This window comes from Mercenaria mercenaria, chromosome 3 (assembly GCF_021730395.1).
Source record: "Mercenaria mercenaria strain notata chromosome 3, MADL_Memer_1, whole genome shotgun sequence".
Taxonomy (NCBI): domain Eukaryota; kingdom Metazoa; phylum Mollusca; class Bivalvia; order Venerida; family Veneridae; genus Mercenaria; species Mercenaria mercenaria.
The window spans coordinates 34,485,968-34,510,036 of record NC_069363.1 but is presented as its reverse complement, the minus strand read 5'-3'; the positions used below and the strand labels follow the sequence as shown (position 1 = coordinate 34,510,036).

Sequence of the window (24,069 nt, the reverse complement as noted above, 5' to 3'; positions counted from 1 at the left end):
ATTCGTTTAAAATCGTCTACTCACTCCTGAACCGTTCTACAATACATCTGGCTTGAAAATTAGTATCTATAGAAAAAAATATTAAGCAATTTCGATAAATGTGACAAGCAAAATGGCTTGAACTCAGCGAAACAAATATACTTCTCTAAAATTTATTTAAGGCAAGTTTTTTTAACAGGGTCTACCTGCAGTACCTAGTTTAAACAATACTAATAGTAATTAACTTTGTACGACTCCAGTGGGAACAGAAGTGACCTAACATAAAAGATACCTACCTTCAAGTCTCTTCTTTTTGTCCTCGTCAGTCTCGTTTTTATCATTTTTGACTTGACTGTAGTCCTCCTCGTCCTCTTCCATAATTGGTTGCTGAGCTCCCAGGTTCTGCATCAGCATCTTAGTGTTGTCTTCATACAGCTCACCTAGACAACATAACACTGATCCTTTGAAATTATGTTAAAACTATTTTAGTGTAAGAAAGGTATTCTGTATGAAACAGAAGAACTGTTGTCCTGGAGAGTGGGGTCGGATCTTAAAATATGGATTTTTTTTCAGACAAATACAAATTGATGGATATAGCCACATAATGTTTTACACATAAACGGAAGCGGCGATTTTAGATCGAACTTTGCGACTTTGTAACTAAATGAATCGTCAAGTTATAAACTAATTCTCAATTTTTCAGATGGGACAAATAAATTAAGTTTTATAGTCTTATGTCATATTCATACTATCGGTATGTCAACAAATAAAGACCTCACTTGTAATTTATGAATTTTACATCCTCTTAAATATGTTCATGAATAATTGACAACCTGTAGTTAAAAAATTACCTGGCGGCCGTCTGTTAATCTGGTACTTCGCAATATTTCGCAGAACAGCTTTCTTCTCTCTGTCGTACAGGTTCATCTGGTATTCGCCGAACTCCGGAAGTCTTGCTCGGATAAGCTGTATCCCGTCCTGTTCTATGATATCCACCTGATGTGCGTTCGGAGGGTCATTTGCATTTCGTCTGTGAAGCGACGCGCAGACATCATCGAAACCAGGCGGTATAGGTATCAGTACCTCGTTATCGGAGGTCTGCACCGTTTCAATGGGCACGTGAGTTTGCACGTGCTTGCTTTGCTGTCTCATATCTAGTTCGGCTGCATCCAGTTTCCTACCTTCCGATTTCACAAGGTATGAATGTATGTTATATATCCTGTCCGTACTGTTCTTAGAGCATGCAAAAACATTCAGTGAATATTCCCCTTCCTCAGGCATATCTAGGTCAAATACCCACTTGCCGTTTTCTTCTTTTGGTGCCACCAACATTCTCTTGCAAGCAAGTTCATCACTACTATGCAACTCTGCCATAAGTTGTAATCCGCTCCGTGCCTGAAATTCCATCCTTACCCGTCCATTTTTCGCCGTTGCATGTCCACCTTTGTGGCTCAAAGCTTTCGTACCCAATGCTTCTGCTGCCGGCTTAGATCCAAGGGACCCATCGCTCACATTCGGGAAGGGCAAATTGTTGACATTCTTCCCTTCACTCTTGATTAAGTAATTCAAAACATTCGGAGCGACCCCTTCTTTGCCCGCGTCATCAGCGTACAATTTAAGGGCATATTCTCCACCCTGGGGTAACCGTATGTTTACAATAGCCTCCCCATTCTCAAGTCTTGTGACTGCGTAATTGCTTAAGGTAGCTTCATCAATAAGAGCGTGTTTTAACATCTGATGAAGTTGAATGTTTTTCTCCGCTGCGAGACGAATTTCGACAGTGCCGTCTTTGGTGACAATGATAGCGCCATCGTGCGTAATTGGCTTGAGACCTGCTTCTTTTGCGTTTGCACCAGGACCCCAGCCGATAGGAGGCACATCCGGTAAAGGTAAACAATTTTTCTTTGCTTCATTGCACTGAATAATATACGTACATGCCAAGTCAAATATGTCCGACTCTGTAATATCGAGTCCAAATATGTCCATCTTGAATTTACCTGTGATAGGAAACCTGAGTGTGAACCTCAGTAGGTTTGCTGTATGTTCAAACATCACAAATCTGTCCAATAATACATCTTCCTCGGAAGTTTTGTTTTTCTGTCCATGATACAACATGTACTTGAAACGCGAATTTTCACTTTGTTTCACTGGTAGAGAGAAAACAAGTTCTATTTCACCGTCTTTAGAAGTTAACATACATTTATCATGGCTGTTAGGCATGAGTTTCATACCCAGGTAATGGAATCGTTCCCGGATGTACACGTGCTCCTCGTATTCTTTCAAGGTGACGGGGCGGTCCAAAAGTTGCCACTGCATCTCATCCGGGAAATGCGTCCACACTATTTTGTCCGGGTCGGGGAAAAAGTAGAACTCATTTATTCTGTGTTGCGTTGTACCCTCTGACGTTTCCTCGTCTTCCTGTTAAACGACATAATGTGAGAAAATCAAACTAGAAGATGCTTTTGTAGAAAATCGCATGTCTCCCCCAATGGATAGTCATATAGGCAGGAAGTCAATAGGGGACAGGAGCAAAAGTCTAAGCAACACTGGTGGCTGGATGCAATAGGAATCATCTATTTGGCATGTCCAATCATTCCACAAAGTTTCAACATTCTGGGCTAAGTGGTTCTCAGGTTATGAATTGGAAACTGTTTTCCATGTTCAAGCCCCTGTGACCTTGACCTTTGATCGGGTGACCCCAAAATCAGTAGGGGTCATCTTCTCTGCATGTCCAATCATCCTATGAAGTTTCAAAATTCTGGGTCAAGTAGTTCTCAAGTTACTGACCGGAAATGTTTTTCCATGTTCAGGCCCCTGTGACCTTGACCTTTAATAGAGTGATCCAAAAATCAAAAAGGACCATCTACTATGCATATCCAATCATCCTATGAAGTTTCAATATTCTGGGTCAAGTGGTTCTCAAGTTATTGATCAGAAATGGTTTTCCATGTTCGGGCCCCTGTGACCTTGATCTTTAACGGAGTGAACCCAAAATCAATAGGGGTCATCTACTCTGCATGTCCAATCATCCTATGAATTTTCAACATTCTGGGTCATGACCAATCATCCTATGAAGTTTCAACATTCTGGGTCAAGTGATTCTCAAGTTATTGATCGGAAATGGTTTTCCATGTTCGGGCCCCTGTGACCTTGACCTTTGACGGAGTAACCCCAAAAACAATAGGGGTTGTCTCCTCTATAAGCCCTGCCATCCTATGAAGTTTGAAGGTTCTAGGTCAAATGGTTCTCCAGTTATTGATCGGAAATGAAGTGTGACGTACGGACGGACAGACGGACAGGGCAAAAACAATATGTCTCCCCCAGAGGTTGCGGGGGGGGGGGGGGAGACATAATTTTCATACACCATAAAAAAAAGACAATCATGACTCAAACACATAACGTAGACACATGTGTGCGATATGTTTGAGTTTTTTTAACGTCATTACTGTTGGCGCAATCAACTTTTGTAATTATGATACGGATCGGATGTCATAAACCGGGAAGGAACGCGGGTAACATGTCTTAAAACTTTAAAATCTAGAGTACATATGAAATTCAATAGGCTACATCAGAAAAATGAAAACAATTAAGAAGCAATTTGCTTGCAATCTGCTTCGGCGTACGGGACAGGGAGCGGAAAGCAAGCCTGCTAGTTTCTTTTCGAACAAATCCGAAATCGAAGCAAGATAAATGACATTTTCGCATGATATTTCTTTTTATTTTTCGTCATTTTGTATAAACTGCTTAAAGTGTTATTTTGTACTAAAAGACGTATTTATTTCAAGGACAGTTGAAAAAAGTACAATTGAAATTCAACAAACAACGCTATTAAAACTGACAGTTTAAATTGAATTATACAACGTTTGGATAATTTGGTACGATTTGAATACAATGTCATTTCTATTTCATTTAAAGGTACAGTATGTGTGAAATATAATCGTTATAAACTTTAAACGGCCAAAACTTGTACAGAAAACACAAGTAATAGATATTTTATTGTAAAGTAATAACATGCGTGATTTCAATATTACTGAAGCGTCATTGCTTGTTCAAAAAACGCGTTAAGAATTGCTTGCAATACTTTTCTGTATCAGTATAAAAATCCGTTTACAGTCGCACAATAGAATATACCATATCAGTAGCACATTATCACATCTGTTCGGTTCTAAGACACAACAGCACAAGTTCAGATCATACGGCGACTGTCCAACTTTTGGTGGTTGAAAGAGTCCTCGGATGCGACTCCAGGCATAACGTTAGACATGGATGGGCACCTGTGTATCATAATCGACCTTCTGAAAGCCCGAGTAATAGCTTCGTCTCGTGAAATAAACCTACATACAAGCAAGCTTTCGAACCCACAGCGATGGGGTGGGGGCAAGTTATTTAATATCAACAACTTCAACCGTTTGGCCACGGAAGCTCCGGTGCATGTCATTACCATTCTGTACGTGAAACAGTCACAAAACATACCCGAGTGTGCAGCTTGCGTTTTCTTCTATTGACAAAGTTGGAAAGTGTGGATGTGACTTCAGACGATGTTGTGATATTAAAGTTAAACAAGTTACCTGTGTAACATTTCCATCAGAATCTACCAGCGTCCATTCCCCTGATTTTCTTCCAACCACGCAAGCGGACGCCCAGAATGCATCAAGGAACCGCCAATCATCATTCACATACACGGCGTTCCATTGAGCGCCCATGCTCTTCCGGTCACACCTAGTACCAATCTCATACGCAGCACTTTTGTTCATTCCGCTGATTATGACACACGGAATCCCTGCCATTCTAAATGAGATACAAATATCAAAATGATAGTCAAATTTCATACGTTGCTCCATACAAAAATCAATTACTAGTAGATTTTTTTTTATATCTGGCAATAACTTGAATCTTTACAGGCATTTCAGGCTTTTCTTGTCGAATTTTAAGATCAATGAATGAGTCACAAGTTAGAGCCGATAAATTGCCTGCAATATTATGAAAAAGCATCCTCCTCCTTCATTATTTGGACGATGCAAGTTTAACTATTTATTATAACTTTATGTACCAGATTTACACACAAGCTTGAATTTTGGCTGGACACTTGCATAAGTTGTTAAAGAAATTGTGAAAGTTATAAAATGTTTGTATATTTTCTACTTCAAAATTAACTAATTCAGATAAAAGTTGAAAAAGCAATGATAGGTTGTATGTTAACCAGTAGTACCAGAAGCCTTGCAATCCAATAAATTGAGATACGTGCAATGCAGTGGGCATATAACATAAGTTAAAGGTTTTAATGTCGAGATAAGAGTATCAGGAAATGAATTCGACTTACTGACATAATCCTGATATGAGATGGGCGTGGTTACCCATGTTACACTGAATCTTGGTGAAATATTCAAGCGGGGAGTGTGTAGGAGGGACACCGTCTACTTTGAGGTTGTACACGTCAATTGACGTCACCCATAGAAATATGGCACGCACTTTGCACATGTCGTCCCATCTGTCATTACTACGGGTTAAATATTTGATCAGTTCGTTGAAGTTCCCCACAAGAAGCTTTGGAGGAGCCTGAAACGTTTATCGATATGAACAGTCTCTTAGTTGAATATAAAATCATGTACACAATGTTAAAGCTGTGCTAAAAACACCTGACAATGAAGGTCACGCGTTTCATTTCCAGTATGAAGTGTTTTTAAACAATAAATAAATATATCACATCTAAATAACGACCAATGTTTGGTCCCCACCCCCTCCCAGTGGTCATTATATACAAGTCTAACTGTACTGACACATTTTTACATTGCAAACAGTTGTAGACTGTTATGCAAGGTGGTAATACAGCGAAGAGAGTAGTGCCCATATTACACGCTACTGTTTTTGAATTCCTTTTACTTTGGGTGTATACGGACAATTGCAATAAAATTTAGATCTAGATTTATACAATCTGCAAGATATACAGACTACTATATTGTATTATTCTCTTCGATATACTAACATTCTTTTCGATATACATTTTTACTTACATTCAAAACATAATCATCAACCTCCTTGTATCTCTCAATGGAGAAGATATCAGCTTTCAATGTCCTTGGAGGTCGAGGTGGGGGTATTTGGGACCTGTGGTAGTTTGGTGGGTCCCCGGGCTGCGTTGTTCTTGAACCCTATAATAAACATCAAATAAACGTATTAAGACTGTTGTCATTAATGCGGACATTGTCACTCACTTTTATATAAATTAAAGGTAATATTTTAATTGAAATATTACGAAATTACTTTTTATTAAACCATATTTTTTCATGCAAAAAAAGTATATGACGTTTAAGCGGAACAGACATTATAGTAAGGCATTACGGATAAACAAGATTCGTGTCTTATTTTCTCTATGTATTATCATTATAGTCAATACAAATTATTTTGTTGTATTACAGTATAAAGACTTATCAAAATAAATATAAAACCGATATCTTAATCTCATACAAACACGGCACACTTTTTGGACACGAACGGTCGTGCCCGGGCGCAGACAACTGCACTCCGTGATATCGGGGTGATCAGAATAAATCAAATACCGGTATATCCATTATGTCTGGTAGTCACAAAGTGCTCTCTTCAATCGCAAGTGTGTCTGTATATTCCCAAACTAAGATAATTAAACCATATTCAACGCATAGTGCATGCTTACGCTAAATAAGCCCTGTTATGACTGTATTGCCCGCTCCACCAAATATAACATCCTATTTTTCATGACGTGCATTTTTACGGTGCAGGGAAAATGTCTACAGGGTGAGTTTTCCCAGGAAAGCAATAATATTTGGGTACGTATTTATTTTAAAACATTTTGAAGTGGTCATGTAATTAAGTTTTTGTAGACATGTATTTTCACCATGGCTCGGAGATACATCCACCATCTGTCGTGAACACAATTCAGAAACGACTCTTATAAAAGACATCCTGTTAGTTAGTCTGTCTATATGCATTGACTATATTCAGATCACCGTAACCACCTTAATTAAGTGCATGTTTGTGCATTTGATACATTACCTTTGGGTACCACTCATCAACCTTTCATGTATAAAGCAACATTTTTTGAAATGAAAATACAAGTTGAAATTACTACGGCTGTAATAAAACGTAGGTCAAGTATTTATTCTTTTACTAAAGTTAATTATGTCTTTACTAGTGAAAACTATAGGCCTACACTACTGAAAAAAAATAAATAAATAAATAAATAAATAAATAGATAAATAAATACATGAATGAATGAATGAATGAATGAATGAGTGGATGGATTGATGGATGGATGGATGGATGGATGAATGAATGAATAAATTCTAGACTATGAAATGTACAATTGCTGGTCCAATAATAACTGCTTAGTTTTTTTTGCCGGCAAAATTCTTAGCACCCCATGTTATAGACCGCATTAAACTTTGATGGCGCAGTTAGGAAGCAAACAAGCCTAAAATATGAGAATGTTGCTTACTACTTTAAAATGAACAGGGTTTAAGTTTCCATTAGATTTCCCACATATCAGAGAAGAATAAACCATCTAGAAGTTTTCAAAACTTTAATAAAACCAAATGATACGATTCATCGTGAAAGCTGTGTATTTATTAAACCGGTGCATCATATATAAGGAAACCTGACATTGTGCAGATGTTGACAAATGTCAGCCAGATATAGTGATCTTCTTAGTTTTCGCATCACGGCCACGTTATTTTGCCATTGTTTTTTGTGTTGTTTCTTTTGTCCCTCTACGGACAGCGGTCAAAAATTTATCCTAAACACCCACTATCATAGTAATATAAATATTATTCTAGACTATGTGCATCGTTTGTGTCCCTTTCCAAAACGGTGGCCGTAAAATGGACTCAGTTATAACATCATGATTGAATGCTTCAGTTTTATTCAAATTTTGATATGATATTACCGACATACCCTTCATAAAAACTAATTTCAAAGATATTGGCAAAATACCAACACTGTTATTAGGTGAATACATTAACTAAAAAACACCATGCAATCCATTCAAGAAAGAAAATATACACCTATACTGTAAATTAAGTGAAAAGTTGGGACACGATTTTAGCATATGTAAACTAAAATGTTCATGGTTTTGTTCAAAGGTTTATAGAACCAGCATGAATTAAAGCTACTCGCCCACAGTTTGGGTGAATTTTTCAACATATTCATTTCCACCTAGTTTGGCATAGAATGTATATATGACACTGAAAAAATTGGTGAGAATAAAACTTAGATATTATATATATATATAGTAATGCAAGAATAATGTAAATTTTCTGCATCATTTCAAAAGCTTTGCAACGGTTTATTACCTTCTGCACAATAGTTTTGGTTATTTATAAGAATATCTTGCAAAACTCTTATGTCAATAAGTTTGTACCACTAGTCACTTTCAGAGAACCCACTTTTTATGGATTTTTGAGAGATTAGTTTGCCTAAAATGTGTGGGTTTAAAGTTTTGAGTGCAGCTACCAAGCTGTACCTCAGTAAGAACCTCATACAGGCATCTTTCTGATCACTTTCAGAGTATTCACTTTTTGTGGATTTTTGAGAAAAAATATTTTTCGCCTAAATATGTGTGGGTTAGTCCCTTTAAATGTCTAAAGTGTAGTCTTTTGAATGACAAAATGCACATTCATATATTAATCAGGTTATCTTTGTATACTGATGACACATGATTAAAACCTGGTAAAACATTAGACTTCGGTCGAATCTTTTATGAATATAGGGTATGAAATATTTGAACAATTTATGTACAATATATTCATGCATGATTTTAATGTATGTACCTCTCAGAATAAGTTGAACTGACAATCCTGTGCTGTATACTATGTATATTAACATACTATACCTAGATTGGATATATGTGTTGTTTTAGTCTAAAAGACAGTAAGAAATAAAAAACCAACAGAACGGTACTACAGAACCCGAAATAGTACATGTTAACACCACCTGTCAGTATATGTCTAAGACCCATCCTGTAACGTGTACCAGTTTAAAAAATCTTACATTACGTTTTTCGCTTTGGTAACCATAGAGACTAGCACCGTAGAAATTCACAACATCGTTTATTTCCTTTTGATTAAATTACACTGTCAAACCTGTGTTAAAGACCACCTTCGGATAACGGCCACTGCTATAAACCTGCCTTTAATGGCTACTGTTTTCTCTTCCCGTTTCACTATAATCATTTAGAGAGACCGCCTGTCAACAATGGCCGCTTTGAATGGTCTTTACAGACAGGTTTGACTGCATATATACATACATGTACATATATATTATAAGAATCTTTCACCGGGTGGAGGTACGGATGGAAAGATCTGGCTTGAGGGTGACAGTTTTGCGGTAACTCGGCAGAACCTCGTTACCGCAAAACAATTAGCCGAGAGCCAGATATTTCAATCAGCACCTTCTACCTGTGACAGACTTGCATACCGTAATTTTTCGAACAAAAGAAATGAAATAAAACGAATGCTTTTCTTTTAAGCACTATTTTGTTATATTAGCGTATGAATTTATGCATTCATTCATAAATTCATACGCTAGTGAGTCATCTTACACCCAGGGTATAAGCACCGACAAAAGCACGTGAAGATCCTGTCTCTGGTATGCAAGAAACATCGATCAAATTCAGTACATATTCTAAGCAAGTCAATTCTCATTTAGCTAGAACATATTTGTATGACATACAGAAAAGGGTCCAGAAACTAACACTTTACATCATTTATCCCGCTCTGTAGTGTTGGTCAGACACTAATTTTTAATGAGATATATTGCATGGTATATACGCTTACATAATAGTCAGACACAAAAAGGGAAAACGGAGATTATTCAACCTGGTACCAGAAGCATACATGTACATAGACAGGAACAATGTGACAGGAAAATATCTTGTTCAGACGACAGAACAAAAATTTACAATAAAAGCAGTTAAAGGAATACTGAATTATACATTAAAGCTATAAATACTCTTCACGACAGTCAGATTTCACAGTGCAACATTGGGATCAAGTTATAGAGAAACAATGCATATTCAGTTGACTGTAGTGAACGTCTTTTTTGTTTTTTATTTCTTTTTTTTATCTAAACGTATTGCAGTACGAGTCCTTCGACACACTGATTATGCTGAAATACTCATTTTTTTTTTTAAATAACAGCTTACTGAGCCCGACAATGCACTGTGTGTGAAGAGTATATAATTAACGTACCGACGACGACGAAGGTTTTTCCTCCTGTTCATTACTTCCCTTTTCCTGATTTCATTAATGTAACGACGTATGATCATTTTCAGTTTCATGCATTTTTATAAACATTATAGAATACTTTATCATTTAAAGTTTATCTAGCTAATTTAAAAATTCTCAAGTAAGAAACTGCTTTAAAGTTTGACTAATTTCATGTTGTTGTTTTTCTATCAATGTAAACTGATACAAACATTTAATGCGAATCATTTACCTTACAGTTAACTGCATGCACTTGTTAATTCAATACAGTACTATATATGTAATTAATACCACACGCAGTGCCCTAATATACTAAAGTCAGTCTACAACACTAAGTTAATTTTCTTACATACCACTGTTGTTTTTTCCTTACGTAAGCCGTTCACCTGTATGTAAATGGTTCAAGAGTGACTAGCAGAATGAACATAATTACACAGGGTATCACTATCTTTATAAATTTACAAAAAAAAGACGACCATTTAGTGTCATTGTTTGTATTCAAACAATCACACATGATACCGAGTACTGCCCTTCAACATACACATGCGGGAATTCAGCTATAACATAAATAAATAAACAAGCATTATTTTCTAGATTTTCGTCCAAAAGCATTTTTTTAAAGAATAAATCTTACCCTGGCACTCATATTAATCCAGGAATTTGCCGTTCGTAATAGTGCTCATGTATGAACAATTAGTACTAATTTGCAACAATATCAAAGTCAACTAAATTTCATGTTTGAACAAAAGTAAATGCTGAGGCCAGGCAGATGTACTGTATGAATGTGAAATCGTTTTAATGTTAAAATATAACACGAAAATATTAGCTGTTACATGAAAAGGAATGTTGCAATTTTAAGACAATTTTTAAATTTTGAAAATATTTTAATTTGTTAACTCTATATTATATCAATCTGAAAGTTTAGGTTTAAAATTATATCAAAACACCCTTCCATAATCTTAAATTTAGAATGTTATTTTTCTACATAGTATTGACTAATCGATCTCTCTTCTATTGTTTTTAAACATAATTTTATTCAACCAAAACTCTTATCGGTTTACCCTTAAAGCCCCCGTAGAAAGTAAAAAAGGAATCGATCTATATAATGATACTCGCTCAGACAACGTTAAACTAAACATTATAGAATTTCTCTTTCTTTTGCTCGAGTTCAATACATTTGAATGGAATAAAACACTTTTAATCTTAGATTTGTTATATGTTTTTTGTTTTAAACATGTCAGCTGGTCCCATTCATATATTTCACCGCAATCATAATTACGCATACATGATTAAGTCGCCTTGATTGTAAAAATTATATACACATAAACTGTTATATGAGTCAGTATAAGACCACAATGCCAAAAGAAGAATTCCCGTTTTCGAGGCATTTCTTTCAAATAAAAAAGGGTGATATACCAATTTAGTGCGAATTTAAAACCAACTTTTACATCCCTGTGCACTGTTCTGAATCTTGTTCGAAATAACATGTGTTCTTAATAACAATGTCTCATCCCTTCAAACAGACATGCAAACACACCTACCGCAGATTTTGGGGGCGGTCTTGATTCGCCTGACGAGCCAGCCGTTCCATTCATCGCTGTTTTAGTGACCCCTGGTGCCGTTCTGGGACGGGTTGGTTGCTGCACAACAGCTCCGCCGCCATTTGACGCGCCAGCTCCCATGTTTGTTTAGTGTCTGTATGTCACGTATTCATGTTCGAAAGTCCTGAAATAAGACTCATCTTTATATTATGTTATAGACCTCTTCCCGTTTACCCTTACCCTGCTAAATTTCTATAATGAACTTATCCGTCTTTCAATTTGGACAGTACCATTTACTGTTAAAAGGGGTGCCAATAAGATACTGATTGAATGGCGAACAATGCAGATCATGATCAGACTGCACAGATCATTATCTACACTGGTCGCAAAGGCAGAACCAGTCGTATCCAGTGCGATCAGGGTTAAAGTTAGTGCTTTATATAACCAAATATCATTTATAAGGATAACTTCGATATAAATATTGACTTTTCACCGAAATATGATCGAATATTGAAGTCAAGTTTAATTTGTTGCCAATATATGACATGATATACACGCTATTTTTTTGTTTGTTTTGTTTTGTTTTTGTCATGATTTTTCTGCCTTATAACGAAATTCGCTCGTTTCTTAAATCTAGACATTTGTGTATTTTTATGACTTTTTTGTGTAAATCAAATGATACCATAGTATCATTCAACTTTGTTGAAATTTTAATTTGTTATTTGCAACATGTGAACACTTCTGCAAAAGACTTTTTCATACCTAGTAACAATGAAAAACCACAAAATTCGCAATAGGAACATTTCAGTTTAGAAAGGGAGCTTATTAAACCATCATATATGTCTCGTACTACATTCATATACGTGTTTCTGTAGAAATATTTGGCAACGCCTGTCAGTTCTCAATTCGAGAGCGATCAAGTGACAGCGACGATTTGACAAAAAATCACACCACAGTTTTTCACCTATTTCCATTTCGTCATACCTAATGAGAACGAATTCGGTTTTAAAATTCGTAATAGTGTTACGTCAAGAAGTAAAATTTGTTCTTATTCATTATTTGCATTTACATGAAATGTTACACAGATTACCCTTTACCTTCAGTCAGATATACTTTACTGATACTGTTTCAATGAACCAACCACGGCCTTTAAACTGTTTATTTGTTCAAGTATTTACAAATACATAAATTTACTATCTTGATATTTCCGTTAAACCATTTTTTCCCAGACTGAAGGATCTTATATTGTAAGCATTAGCATTTTAACAATTTCCAAGCCTTGTATTTTATACCAACGCATGTCAAGGTTGCACAATAAAATTCCAGTATATAAAATACGAAATAGTCACATTTCATGAATAATTTCTAAATCGTATCAGCTGTTTTTAAAGTATGCTAGCCATCGATTAGATATGTACGAATCCAAAAATAAATTCCCAGAGATAATAAAACATGACCGATTATAAGCGGGGATTTTTTTCGATGGCATGTTTTGTTTTGACTGGTCATGAAAAATAATTCAATACTTAAATGATAAATATGTATTACACAGGTTTAAAACCTATTTCGATACGTCAGTATGTATCCACGTCAAAACCCGGTATATGATAGCTACACCGATACGTCAGTGAATATCCAAGTCAAAACTTGGTATATCATAGCTACACCGATACGTCAGTGTGTATCCATGTCAAAACCCGGTATATAATTGCTACACCGATACGTCATTACGTATCCATGTCAAAACCCGGTATGTCATAGCTACATCGAAACGTCAGTGTGTATCCAAGTCAAAACTCGGTATATCATAGCTACACCGAAACGTCAGTATGTATCCAAGTCAACACCCGGTATACCGGTATCATAGCTACACCGAAACGTCAGTATGTATCCAAGTCAAATCCCGGTATATCATAGCTACACCAATACGTCAAAACCAGGCATGTCAAAGCTACACCGATATGTCAGTGTGTATCCAAGTCAAAACCAGGTATGGCATAGCTACACCGATACGTCAGAGTGTATACAAGTCAAAACCTGATATACCCTATAGCTACACCGATACGCCAGTGTTTATCCAAGTCAGCACCCCGTATTTCATAGCTACACCGATACGTCAGTATGAATCCAAGTCAAAACTCGGTATATCATAGCTACACCGATACGTTAGTGTGTATCCAAGTGAAAACCCGGTATATCATAGCTACACCGATACGTCAGTGTGTATCCAAGTGAAAACCCGGTATATCATAGCTACACCGATACGTCAGTGTGTATCCAAGTGAAAACCCGGTATATCATAGCTACACCGATACGTCAGTGTGAATCCAAGTGAAAACCCGGTATATCATAGCTACACCGATACGTCAGTGTGTATCCAAGTGAAAATCCGGTATAGATAATATCTACGATATTAATCCTTACATTCATTTTCTCTCTAACTGAAAAATTTCTAACAAACAGTATAGCACTTTTATTAAATATTATGCTGATATTTGTTTAGTAGAGATCAAATGGTCACATAAAGTCTACAGAGGCTACTTATATCATGGAACTATTGACAAATTTTAAATGTTCATTATGACCCAGTCTGTTTTATTGGATATTTTGAAGTGAGATCTGGTAAAATTTCCACACAACGGTGAATACAGTGTACTTTTATTTCCATGATTTTCTAGCAACACAAGTACAAGCACCACAGCGTGGTGCATTTCCAACGCCGTATTTCCAACAGCAATCAAATTTATAAAAATATATATTTTTTATTCGTTCTTCTTAAATGAAATCATTGTGACGTGTCGTGATATAATTCCTTCGCATCTGAACTCCAATCAATAATTATATTTAAAGACAAGTCACAGTTTTGGATATAGCATTTCTTAAATCACACAATTTTTACTTATCCAAAATGTTGTGTTTTTTTTAACTGTTTATTTGCATAAATAGATTACAAATACATGATACTACCTTGATTATATTTTAATCCTCGAAATAACATTAAGTCAAAATGGTTCCATTTTAAAGCAGCTGTATAGTTTTCGTTAGCATTTTAAAACACTTGCCATGCCTTGTATCTTATACAAACACGTCTACGAAAATGGCAAAATTTCATGAATAAATTCTGAATCTTATCAGCTGTTTTAATGTATATAATTGTTAGTCATCGATTATGTACGCTGCGTATACTACAAAACCGACAGGCCTAATATAAGATTTTTCACTCAGCTAAATGTAAGTACATTTGTATTTTGATACCATAATGCCGCCTTTTTAAAAGTTCCCAAGTCAAAACTCTGCATCACGACTTTAAAAATACAAAGCCTATGTCTGTTTGACTTGCGACTATGAAGCACAATGAAAATGTTTTAATTAATACCAAATTGATATCAATTTAGTACATTTAAATAATCACAGAAACTTTCTAAACCGTAGCACTAACACATTTTAATTTATCAGTATCACATTCACTGGATAATTAGACATTTTAAAGTGAGTTTGAGTTTTTGAGTCACGTAACGAACCGCTGACCAGCTGCCAGACCACGTAACGGACCGCTGTTCAGCTGCCAGACCACGTAACGGACCGCTGACCAGCTGCCAGGCCACGTAACGGACCGCTGACCAGCTGTCAGACCACGTAACGGACCGCTGTTCAGCTGTCAGACCACGCAACGGACCGCTGACCAGCTGCCAGGCCACGTAACGGAACGCTGTTCAGCTGTCAGACCACGCAACGGACCGCTGACCAGCTGCCAGGCAACGTAACAGACCGCTGTTCAGCTGTCAGACCACGCAACGGACCGCTGACCAGCTGCCAGGCCACGCAACGGACCACTGTTCAGCTGTCAGACCACGCAACGGACCGCTGACCAGCTGCCAGGCCACGCAACGGACCGCTGTTCAGCTGTCAGACCACGCAACGGACCGCTGACCAGCTGCCAGGCCACGTAACGCTGACCAGCTGCCAGACCACGCAACGGACCGCTGACCAGCTGCCAGACCACGTTACGGACCGCTGTTCAGCTGCCAGACCACGTCACGGACCGCTGACCAGCTGCCAGACCACGTAACGGACTGCTGTTCAGCTGCCAGACCACGTAACGGACCGCTGACCAGCTGCCAGACCACGCAACGGACCGCTGACCAGCTGCCAGACCACGCAACGGACCGCTGACCAGCTGCCAGACCACGTTACGGACCGCTGTTCAGCTGCCAGACCACGTCACGGACCGCTGACCAGCTGCCAGACCACGCAACGGACCGCTGTTCAGCTGTCAGACCACGTAACGGACTGCTGTCTAGCTGCCAGACCACGTAACGGACCGCTGACCGGCGCCAGACCACGTAATGGACCGCTGACCAGCTGCCAGACCACGTAAAGGACTGCTGTTCAGCTGTCAGACCACGTAACGGACCGATGACCAGCTGCCAGACCACATAACGGACCGCTGATCAGCTACCAGACCACGTAACGGACCGCTGTTCAGCTGCCAGACCACGTAACAGACAGCTGACCAGTTGCAAGACCACGCAACGGACAGCTGATCAGCCTCCAGACCACGTAAAGAGACCACTGACCAGCTGTACGTGAAATTTTCATCCTTATGTGGGTACAAAAAATGTCTTTGTTTTAGGCCGATTTGAACTACAACTTCTTTTAATCGCTCCTGGTCCTGGTCGATGGTATCCGCGGCCAAAAAGAAGCCAGTTTTGCTGAGCGCCAAGCAAAGGATTTACTGGTACAATTATTACATCCACACAACATGAGACTGCGAATCCGTCTATGGATTATGTTAGAACAAGAGGTTTTTGGATTAATAGTTGAATAGTCTGCGTGTACATTTTTATTATACAAAGTATCAATCATTGACAAAACAAATGAGCCGAATACCTCTGGAAAGAACAAAGACACGGGTGGTAAACGCGCAATCCTATTCCCATTGGGAATACGCTTAAAATGGGTTGCGCGACTTCCGGTGCTGGTGTTGCGCATCAATATATACAAAATCGAGGTAGGTGGGTTTTTGTTTTTGTAAATAATGACACATTTATGAGTGTTTTCGAAAAAAGCAAAATGCTATTCGACCACAAAAAATGAATAAAGACATATGTTTGAAATGCGAAATTATTAATTTAAGAATCAGCCCTGATATCATGAAAACCTGCTGGCTCGGTCTGTCAGAAAAGTTTGGAATCATAAAAATGCATATTTTCTAACTCTTGTGCCTTCTTTTCGGAAATGTGACGCTTCTAATGATGAAACACGTGTATAACAGTCATGAATATTACATACACTTGAACGAAATGTTGCTTTAGGGGGAAAGATTGGCAAAAAAAAAAACAAAAACAATCGGGAATGGGGTTGCGCCCTGGGAATGGAGTTGCGCGTATACATTATATACATTATGATGTATACGAGCAACTCCATTCCCGATGCGCAACCCCATTCCCGATGGTTTTTTGTCAATTATGTCCCTGTAAGCAGGATTTGAAGCAAATAATTTTGATATTCGTTACTATATAACAGTTGAGTTATCATAAAAAGCATCAGATGTCCTCAGATTAGGTATATGAGGTCAGAAACTTCCATTTTTGTTGATTTCATACTTTTTTCACACTTCGTGTCGCCAGAGTTTTTTGTGATAATAGAGCCGAATCATAAATTACAAACCAGATATTTTATATATACGATGTTACATATTTGTGTCGAATAGCATTTCCTTTTTTCGAGAAAAAATATTCTTGTCCTCATACGAAGCAAAAATCATGACTTCACATATCTCAATTTCGCTATTTTTACGCGCAACACCAGCACCGGAAGTCGCGCAACCCATTTTAAGCGTATTCCCGGCGGGTATTGGGTTGCGCGTTTACCACCCGTGAAAGATACATTTTAAATGGTAGTAAATTATCTCATCACTACTAGTGTACGTGTGTCCCGGTATATTGTTTTGCAATACAAGGTTCGTTTACTGTTTATTAAAGAAATACCTTATATTTTAGCAAATATTGAACTATGTGGTCAATTATTTAATACTACATGTAGTTGTTCGTATTTCTCAGGTTGCGTGGTGAAGGACTGATTGCTAATTAATTATTTACAATGCTCTATATCGTAAAAGTTCCCGTCTGTATCATAACACACTTTTATAGTTACCAAGGATAATACTAAAAATAAGGTCTTTATTTACATCTAATGCCTTCCTGTAACATTCTGGAAAAAAATGTTTATCTATTGATAATGTGGCAGTTGAGTCCAATAAGTCCAGGGGTGTTCAAAGATAATCCGTCACAGATCTATTGTAAAGCAGTCGTTGGATTTACCTGTATTGGAAAATAAACAGTCTTGATTGTGTTGGGGTCAACTGCCACATTATCAAAATTTATTAGTTTTTTAGTATCTGCAAAATGGGACAGTGTAAATTTATATATCGGCGCCGCGGGGTGAATAATATTTCCTGTTTCGAGTAGTGAATTTATTTTCAAAGTAATAACATAATGTTGTCATATTAACATACTATAAAAGTTCATGTAAGTATTGTTCAATTTATTTGACCTGTCAAAAAATGGACCCGGCTTTCATTATATTCTGTTTGAGCCTATATAAGATTAACATGAAAGCCGGAAACATGTTTTGACAGGTCAATTAAATTGTACAATAATACATTTTAGCTAAATGTGCACAATTGCCTATCACTTACTTTATATCCATCAATGTTAGAAAGCATGTGTTTGAACATACAACGGTAATTTTGCGCACTAAAGAAAGTCTTTAACTAAAAAGGTCTAGTAGTATTAAAGTATCTTATAGTTTGACTAGTCTAAACATCAAATCAGCAACCAGAGATGTTTAGAGGGTTGTCTCACTTATTTGTATATTATGTCAATACCTATCTGCTAACAGGACCATTTGGAGTTCTTAATAGTTAGGCCTACCAACAGCTCTCCCGTTATTGCATTCACTTCGTTACTGCAAAACTTAAATTTCATTAGAAGGTCAATAAATGATCTAAAACCGACACATAACACTTGTTAAAACACGAGAATAAGAATAACATAAGAATTTTATTTCTAAAATGCACGAATTGATTCTGTATACTCGTATACGGCAAATTAAAAAAAAAAATTGTAGACCAATGCCAAAAAAAAAAAAAAAAAAAAAAAAAAAAAAAAAAAGATAAAAATTGCAAAAAATTGATCTTTATCGGCAAATGTAAACAACCTCATTTTCCCACATTTGAAAGTCAAACTATAAGTGAAAACTACTTCAAACAGGTACTAAAATCAATCGTTTTGTTTGATTTTAAAGTTGGTTATTGGTATGTTGTCAGTACACATATTTGAACAAATATGAATTCATTTTTAGCCAAATTATTAAGTTATTATTGATGTCGTGTTGACAGCAGTAACAGTGTTGCTAGAATCGTTGTCGTCTGTAAGATTTTTAGTTAGAATTTAGTGAAAAACAATGTCATACATCACCTCAAGCATGCATTGTACAAGGTTAGTATCAGCGAATAGTTAAAATATGAAGCAATTTTATGAATGCCACACTTTCATATTTTTGTTAGCGAGCGAAAAATCAAATATTCAAGTTTTATCGAGTGTCCAGTATAAAAAGCTAAAACTCTTTCCGCAGTATGTATACTACCTGGCCACGGGTGCATGTGATGATTTTTTTTTATAATTTGCTGATTTTAAACTGATTTATTTTGTATACGTTTTCCATCGATTATCTGAAAAAAAAACCTATAGACTCAAAATGCCAATAGCTGATTGGTTGTTTTTGAGCACAGTTCTTAATGACCCAATGACAAACTTAGATTCTGTGACTGGTCTCCCAGGATGTCAAACCTTCGCCACGTTACACAATTTCTATAAACATTCATTAATGAATAAAAGAGGCAATATAACTTCCATTTACTTGTAAAAACCTGTTATAAATCAAATGACATATCGTATAAAGTACTTATCGAACACTAACCAAATATTGAATTAACAAGCAAACTAACTATATTTCTTAACGAAATATTTTGACTGCAAGTGAAAATAAACAGCACAGTTCTCCGAGTTTAATAGGATTAAGATTAGTTTGATCCGAAATCAGTCGCCATCTTATTAAATTGTGTCCCTGGTCAGAAAAAGTGTGTCTGACTGGATATATAATGTGACGCTGCTATGTTAGATACAGTAAATAAAATTAACTACTATTTTATTGGCATTCTCTATAGTGGGTGCCTATATTTGAGATGCTGAGCTACGCCACAGAATGCTGCTAATACACTATTGCAAAAAGACGACTAACATGAAAAAAATGATATGAGCCGTGCCATGGGAAAACCAACATAGTGGCTTTGCGACCAGCATGGATCCAGACCAGCCTGCGCATCCGCGCAGTCTGGTCAGGATCCATGCTGTTCGCTAACAGTTTCTCTAATAGCAATAGGCTTTGAAAGCGAACAGCATAGATCCTGACCAGACTGCGCGGATGCGCAGGCTGGTCTGGATCCATGCTGGTCGCAAAGCCACTATGTTGGTTTTCCCATGGCACGGGTCATATATTTATGTAATTTATTACAGTTTTATATGTTTAATTTTGAGCATATCATCATATGTATTTAAATCTACACAAACAGCAATATCTCTTGACAAGTTATAAGTTGTCTGCTATGTACTATGTAGTCTATATAGAATATATACCTATAATCTTTCTTATTAATCTCTAGCTGTCACAAGTTGATTTGTATATCTTCGTGTGAACTGAAATGTTATGCACAATACCTTGCAAAACACTTCAGGGATAAACTTACCACATAGAGAAGTAGCATTTTTCAGTCCCCAGTTATTATATATTATATATAGACCGTATAATTTCAATCAGTAATTTCAATCAGTAAAATTAAAACATAACCATATTTTTTTATGTTTTGCACGCAACTAAGAATTTTCTTCCATATACATATTTGCATATTTTGGAGACATAAACCAATAATGACGTAAAAGGAATCTTTGGGAAGAGTGTGTTGATATTTAGGCAGACTTGTATCCAATTCCAATAGGCTTTAAAAGCGAACAGCATGGAGCCTGACCAGACTGCGCGGATGCGCAGGCTGGTCTGGATCCATGCTGGTCGCACACCCACTATGTTGGTTTTCTCATGGCACGGCTCAATTCATCCTGATTCTTACAGCAATACTTCTCAATATTTTGCATCGTCATTTTTAACTCGATGACATACATATTCTTTTGATTTATGCGAAATGTTTGAGAAATCGTGGGACCAAACCAGTTGGCTATATAAGACATTTATACGTAAAACTAGTGGTTTAATTAAAAATTAATTGCGAATAAATTTCTCAACATTTATCAGTTGAGATTTTTGCAATTTTTCTAGTATGCGTGAGAAACAAGATCGTCTGCTGTGATCAACCCTTCTGACTGATTATACATACAGACATTACAAAATCTCAAGGTATTATATATATATGATATTTTGGTATAAGAAGTTTAATAGATTAATTAAGTTTGGTCACTTTAAGCCGGTCAATTTATGCTTTTAATAGAGTAACATTGATTAACTCGAACACTTTATATACACACAAGAAATTGACGTTTTAAAAATAAATGCAATGTTTCAGTCACATCATCTTCACACAGTCGTCTGTAATGCCATTGGACATGTATATTTAGTATACCAATATTGACACAATTAAAACATTCAGATTTTCCGGATTTATTATTATTTATAGAGATCTATTTCCTTACCCTTCACACTTCCAAGTTTGAAGCAGAACGGCTGAAGTGAGATATGCAGTGGGAGAACCGTTTTGCAGTCGGAATGTTTTAATACATCTAAAGTGTATATAAGCCTGAGAAACCCATGCATATCTCTTTATACAATGGTTACTGCCATATCGAGGGATGAAAGAAGTATGCGCATATAAATAAAGCAGAGAGACGTCTATTGCCGCACTTTCATTGAAATAGTTAAAGGGTCACATAATGTCTTCGGTCATATTATAAATGCATTTTTTTTAAATATACTAATTTCTGGCTGAACCGCCTATTTTCGATAACTATCATACATTTTTCATCGGTTTGATTATTTGATTAACACAGAAGAAAGCATTATTAAACAGATTCTTTTTTACTATCTCCATTTATGGCTCTGTTAGTATTTATAAGTTTATGTGTAACACTGGAAAATACTACTAATAGTAGTAGAGTGCTTTTTGGTTGCGGGTTTATCCCGCTACCAAAGTTACAAGTGTATTTCTGACAGTCATATAGCATCTTTATTTTATTCCAAATCACATCCAAAGGATGTTCATGTGCTACACAAAATAGTCCCATTCATGAACAATGCGGATGAATTATCAATGAACAAGCAGTTCTTATTCAACCTGTATCCACTCACACTGACCATTTAGATTATATAAGATCTATCAATGATAAGGTATTCCAGCCCATGGTTACATCACAAGCTAGGCCAGGCAGAGTTCATCTTAGATATGAGCACATTAAATTTGTATTTGTTTCTCATTCATGTATATATTGATAGACTGGCATTTAAACGGAAAATAAATCTACCAAAAACCCGCAACCATCAGACATTTCAAGGCTTTGATTTCTATTCTTAACACAGAATTAAATGCAGTATGGAACTTCAGATGGTGTCACTTCAAGGACGGTATTTTTCGAAATGATAAAAGTAGGCAAATTGGTACAAACGAACTTGTCCTCATATATAAACTGTTCGGTGAGTTCATTGGTGAGGGTTCGTGAATTCCTTCACACTCTTAGTTCAGTAATGTATAACTTCCCAAAGCTTGTCGTTCTTAATTAAACCGGAAATATTCTTTCGGCGGACAACAAAATACGGATAGAAATTCGGGGAACGACTATTCTAAATATCGTAGAAATCCCCGATCACTTTTACAACCTAAAATATCGACCTATATAAAAAGTATTAAAATACACGTGGTTCTGTAACTAAGAAGTTAAAATATATTAAACCTACCTGTATATAAGCAGAGATTATTAATTCTGTTTTAAACAGATCCCGTTTGCACGTTTCACTAGTATTCCTCTCTATTTTTTTTCTCTTTATCAACGAAATAAAACACAAAAATATATTCACCCAAATGCTATCTGTTATCTTAAAAACACGGTTAGATCACTGGTAAAAATGCTGTTCGATTTTATCGATACCAGCTGAACTTGTTACAGAACAGTTCGTAGTTGTCCATAATTAAAAATACCCGATCTGCGTGACGCTTTGTTTAAACATGTTTATATCCACAATGGAAAAAGAAATGGGATCGATCAAAGATTTAAAAGCTACTAACAATACATTCAATCATTCGTTACAAGAAGTCCATTGCATATATAATCTCAAAATAGTTACGTATTGTAAACAATGCTTCATTGCTGTCTTACAAGATTAATTGATTGGTTAATGAAATAAGAGAAAAGAAGTTTTATTGTCACCCAATACAAGTAGTATAATTAAAAATCGTTCAAATTAAAATTTGGCTATTTAAGCCACTAAAAATATTGGGTGTATTCTTCTGGGTAAAGTGTGTTGGTTTAACAAAAAGTGTATTAACAGTCCCATTGAGTCGCGTTATCAAGGCGCTAAATTTTATTAAATGCCCTGCTCCCGATTTTCATGGCTTAAATTATGACCTCTCAATATTTTTCCGTTTATCATGACTGTAGTAAACAAACCCCATTTATCATGACTGGGGAACAAGTCGTATTTCTATTGACCATGCAGTGAACAAGTATTTTCGCTCTATTTTGGAGAGAGTACGAAGCTTTTTTATCAACTGACCAAGTGTCCTCCAGGTAATGTCAAGACCCTGTCTGTATTCGTCCTCGATTTCCCCGTCTAGAATTTGCTAGGAGACAGAAAACAACAGATGCTTACAGCTCATGTAAAAATGCTATGAAAAGGCTTGACAGCAAAGATATGCCCTGAGAACAGTGATTATTTGCAGTTTAAATCGTGATCGATAAATAATTTCAAGGAATTGATATCTATAATGCGTTTATACCCTGTAACCGTAACATGACTGTAGAATTATCCAATTTACTGACCTACAACCGTAAAAAATATTGTATTTTAATAAAATTAGACGATGATAGTTTTACGTTATGACCGATTTTTTTGTTATCAATATCGAACTGATACATGCACGTATAAAATCTAGTCAGTGTATCAGTAGTTTGTGAAGCTTTTCTGTCTCCAGTGTTAAGACTTGCCTGTTAAGCTTGTACTAGCTTATGTCGGGAGACTGGCATTATTAGACG

The 24,069-nt window shown here is 36.5% G+C and overlaps 1 protein-coding gene across 8 annotated transcripts in view; it reads right to left on the bottom strand.

The window, feature by feature from the left end:
• LOC123525111 (uncharacterized) overlaps window positions 1–23,055 on the bottom strand; it is a 29,742-nt gene extending 6,687 nt beyond the window's left edge. Inside the window, exons 1-9 of one of the 8 annotated variants that reach the window (XM_045303861.2) lie at window positions 22,775–23,055; window positions 11,756–11,939; window positions 10,568–10,600; window positions 10,200–10,244; window positions 5,991–6,128; window positions 5,300–5,535; window positions 4,548–4,767; window positions 831–2,397; window positions 276–419 (exon numbers count right to left, since the gene is read on the bottom strand). In XM_045303861.2, coding sequence (XP_045159796.2) covers window positions 276–419; window positions 831–2,397; window positions 4,548–4,767; window positions 5,300–5,535; window positions 5,991–6,128; window positions 10,200–10,244; window positions 10,568–10,600; window positions 11,756–11,896 — 2,524 coding nt within the window. In that variant the 5' untranslated portion in view covers window positions 11,897–11,939; window positions 22,775–23,055. Of the gene's footprint in view, window positions 1–275; window positions 420–830; window positions 2,398–4,547; window positions 4,768–5,299; window positions 5,536–5,990; window positions 6,129–7,008; window positions 7,030–10,199; window positions 10,245–10,567; window positions 10,601–10,848; window positions 10,974–11,755; window positions 11,940–14,722; window positions 14,850–22,774 lie in introns of those variants that run through there. The other 7 variants (XM_053538165.1, XM_053538164.1, XM_053538166.1 and 4 more) reach the window with 7 other exon arrangements.
• Window positions 23,056–24,069: the final 1,014 nt, after the last annotated feature.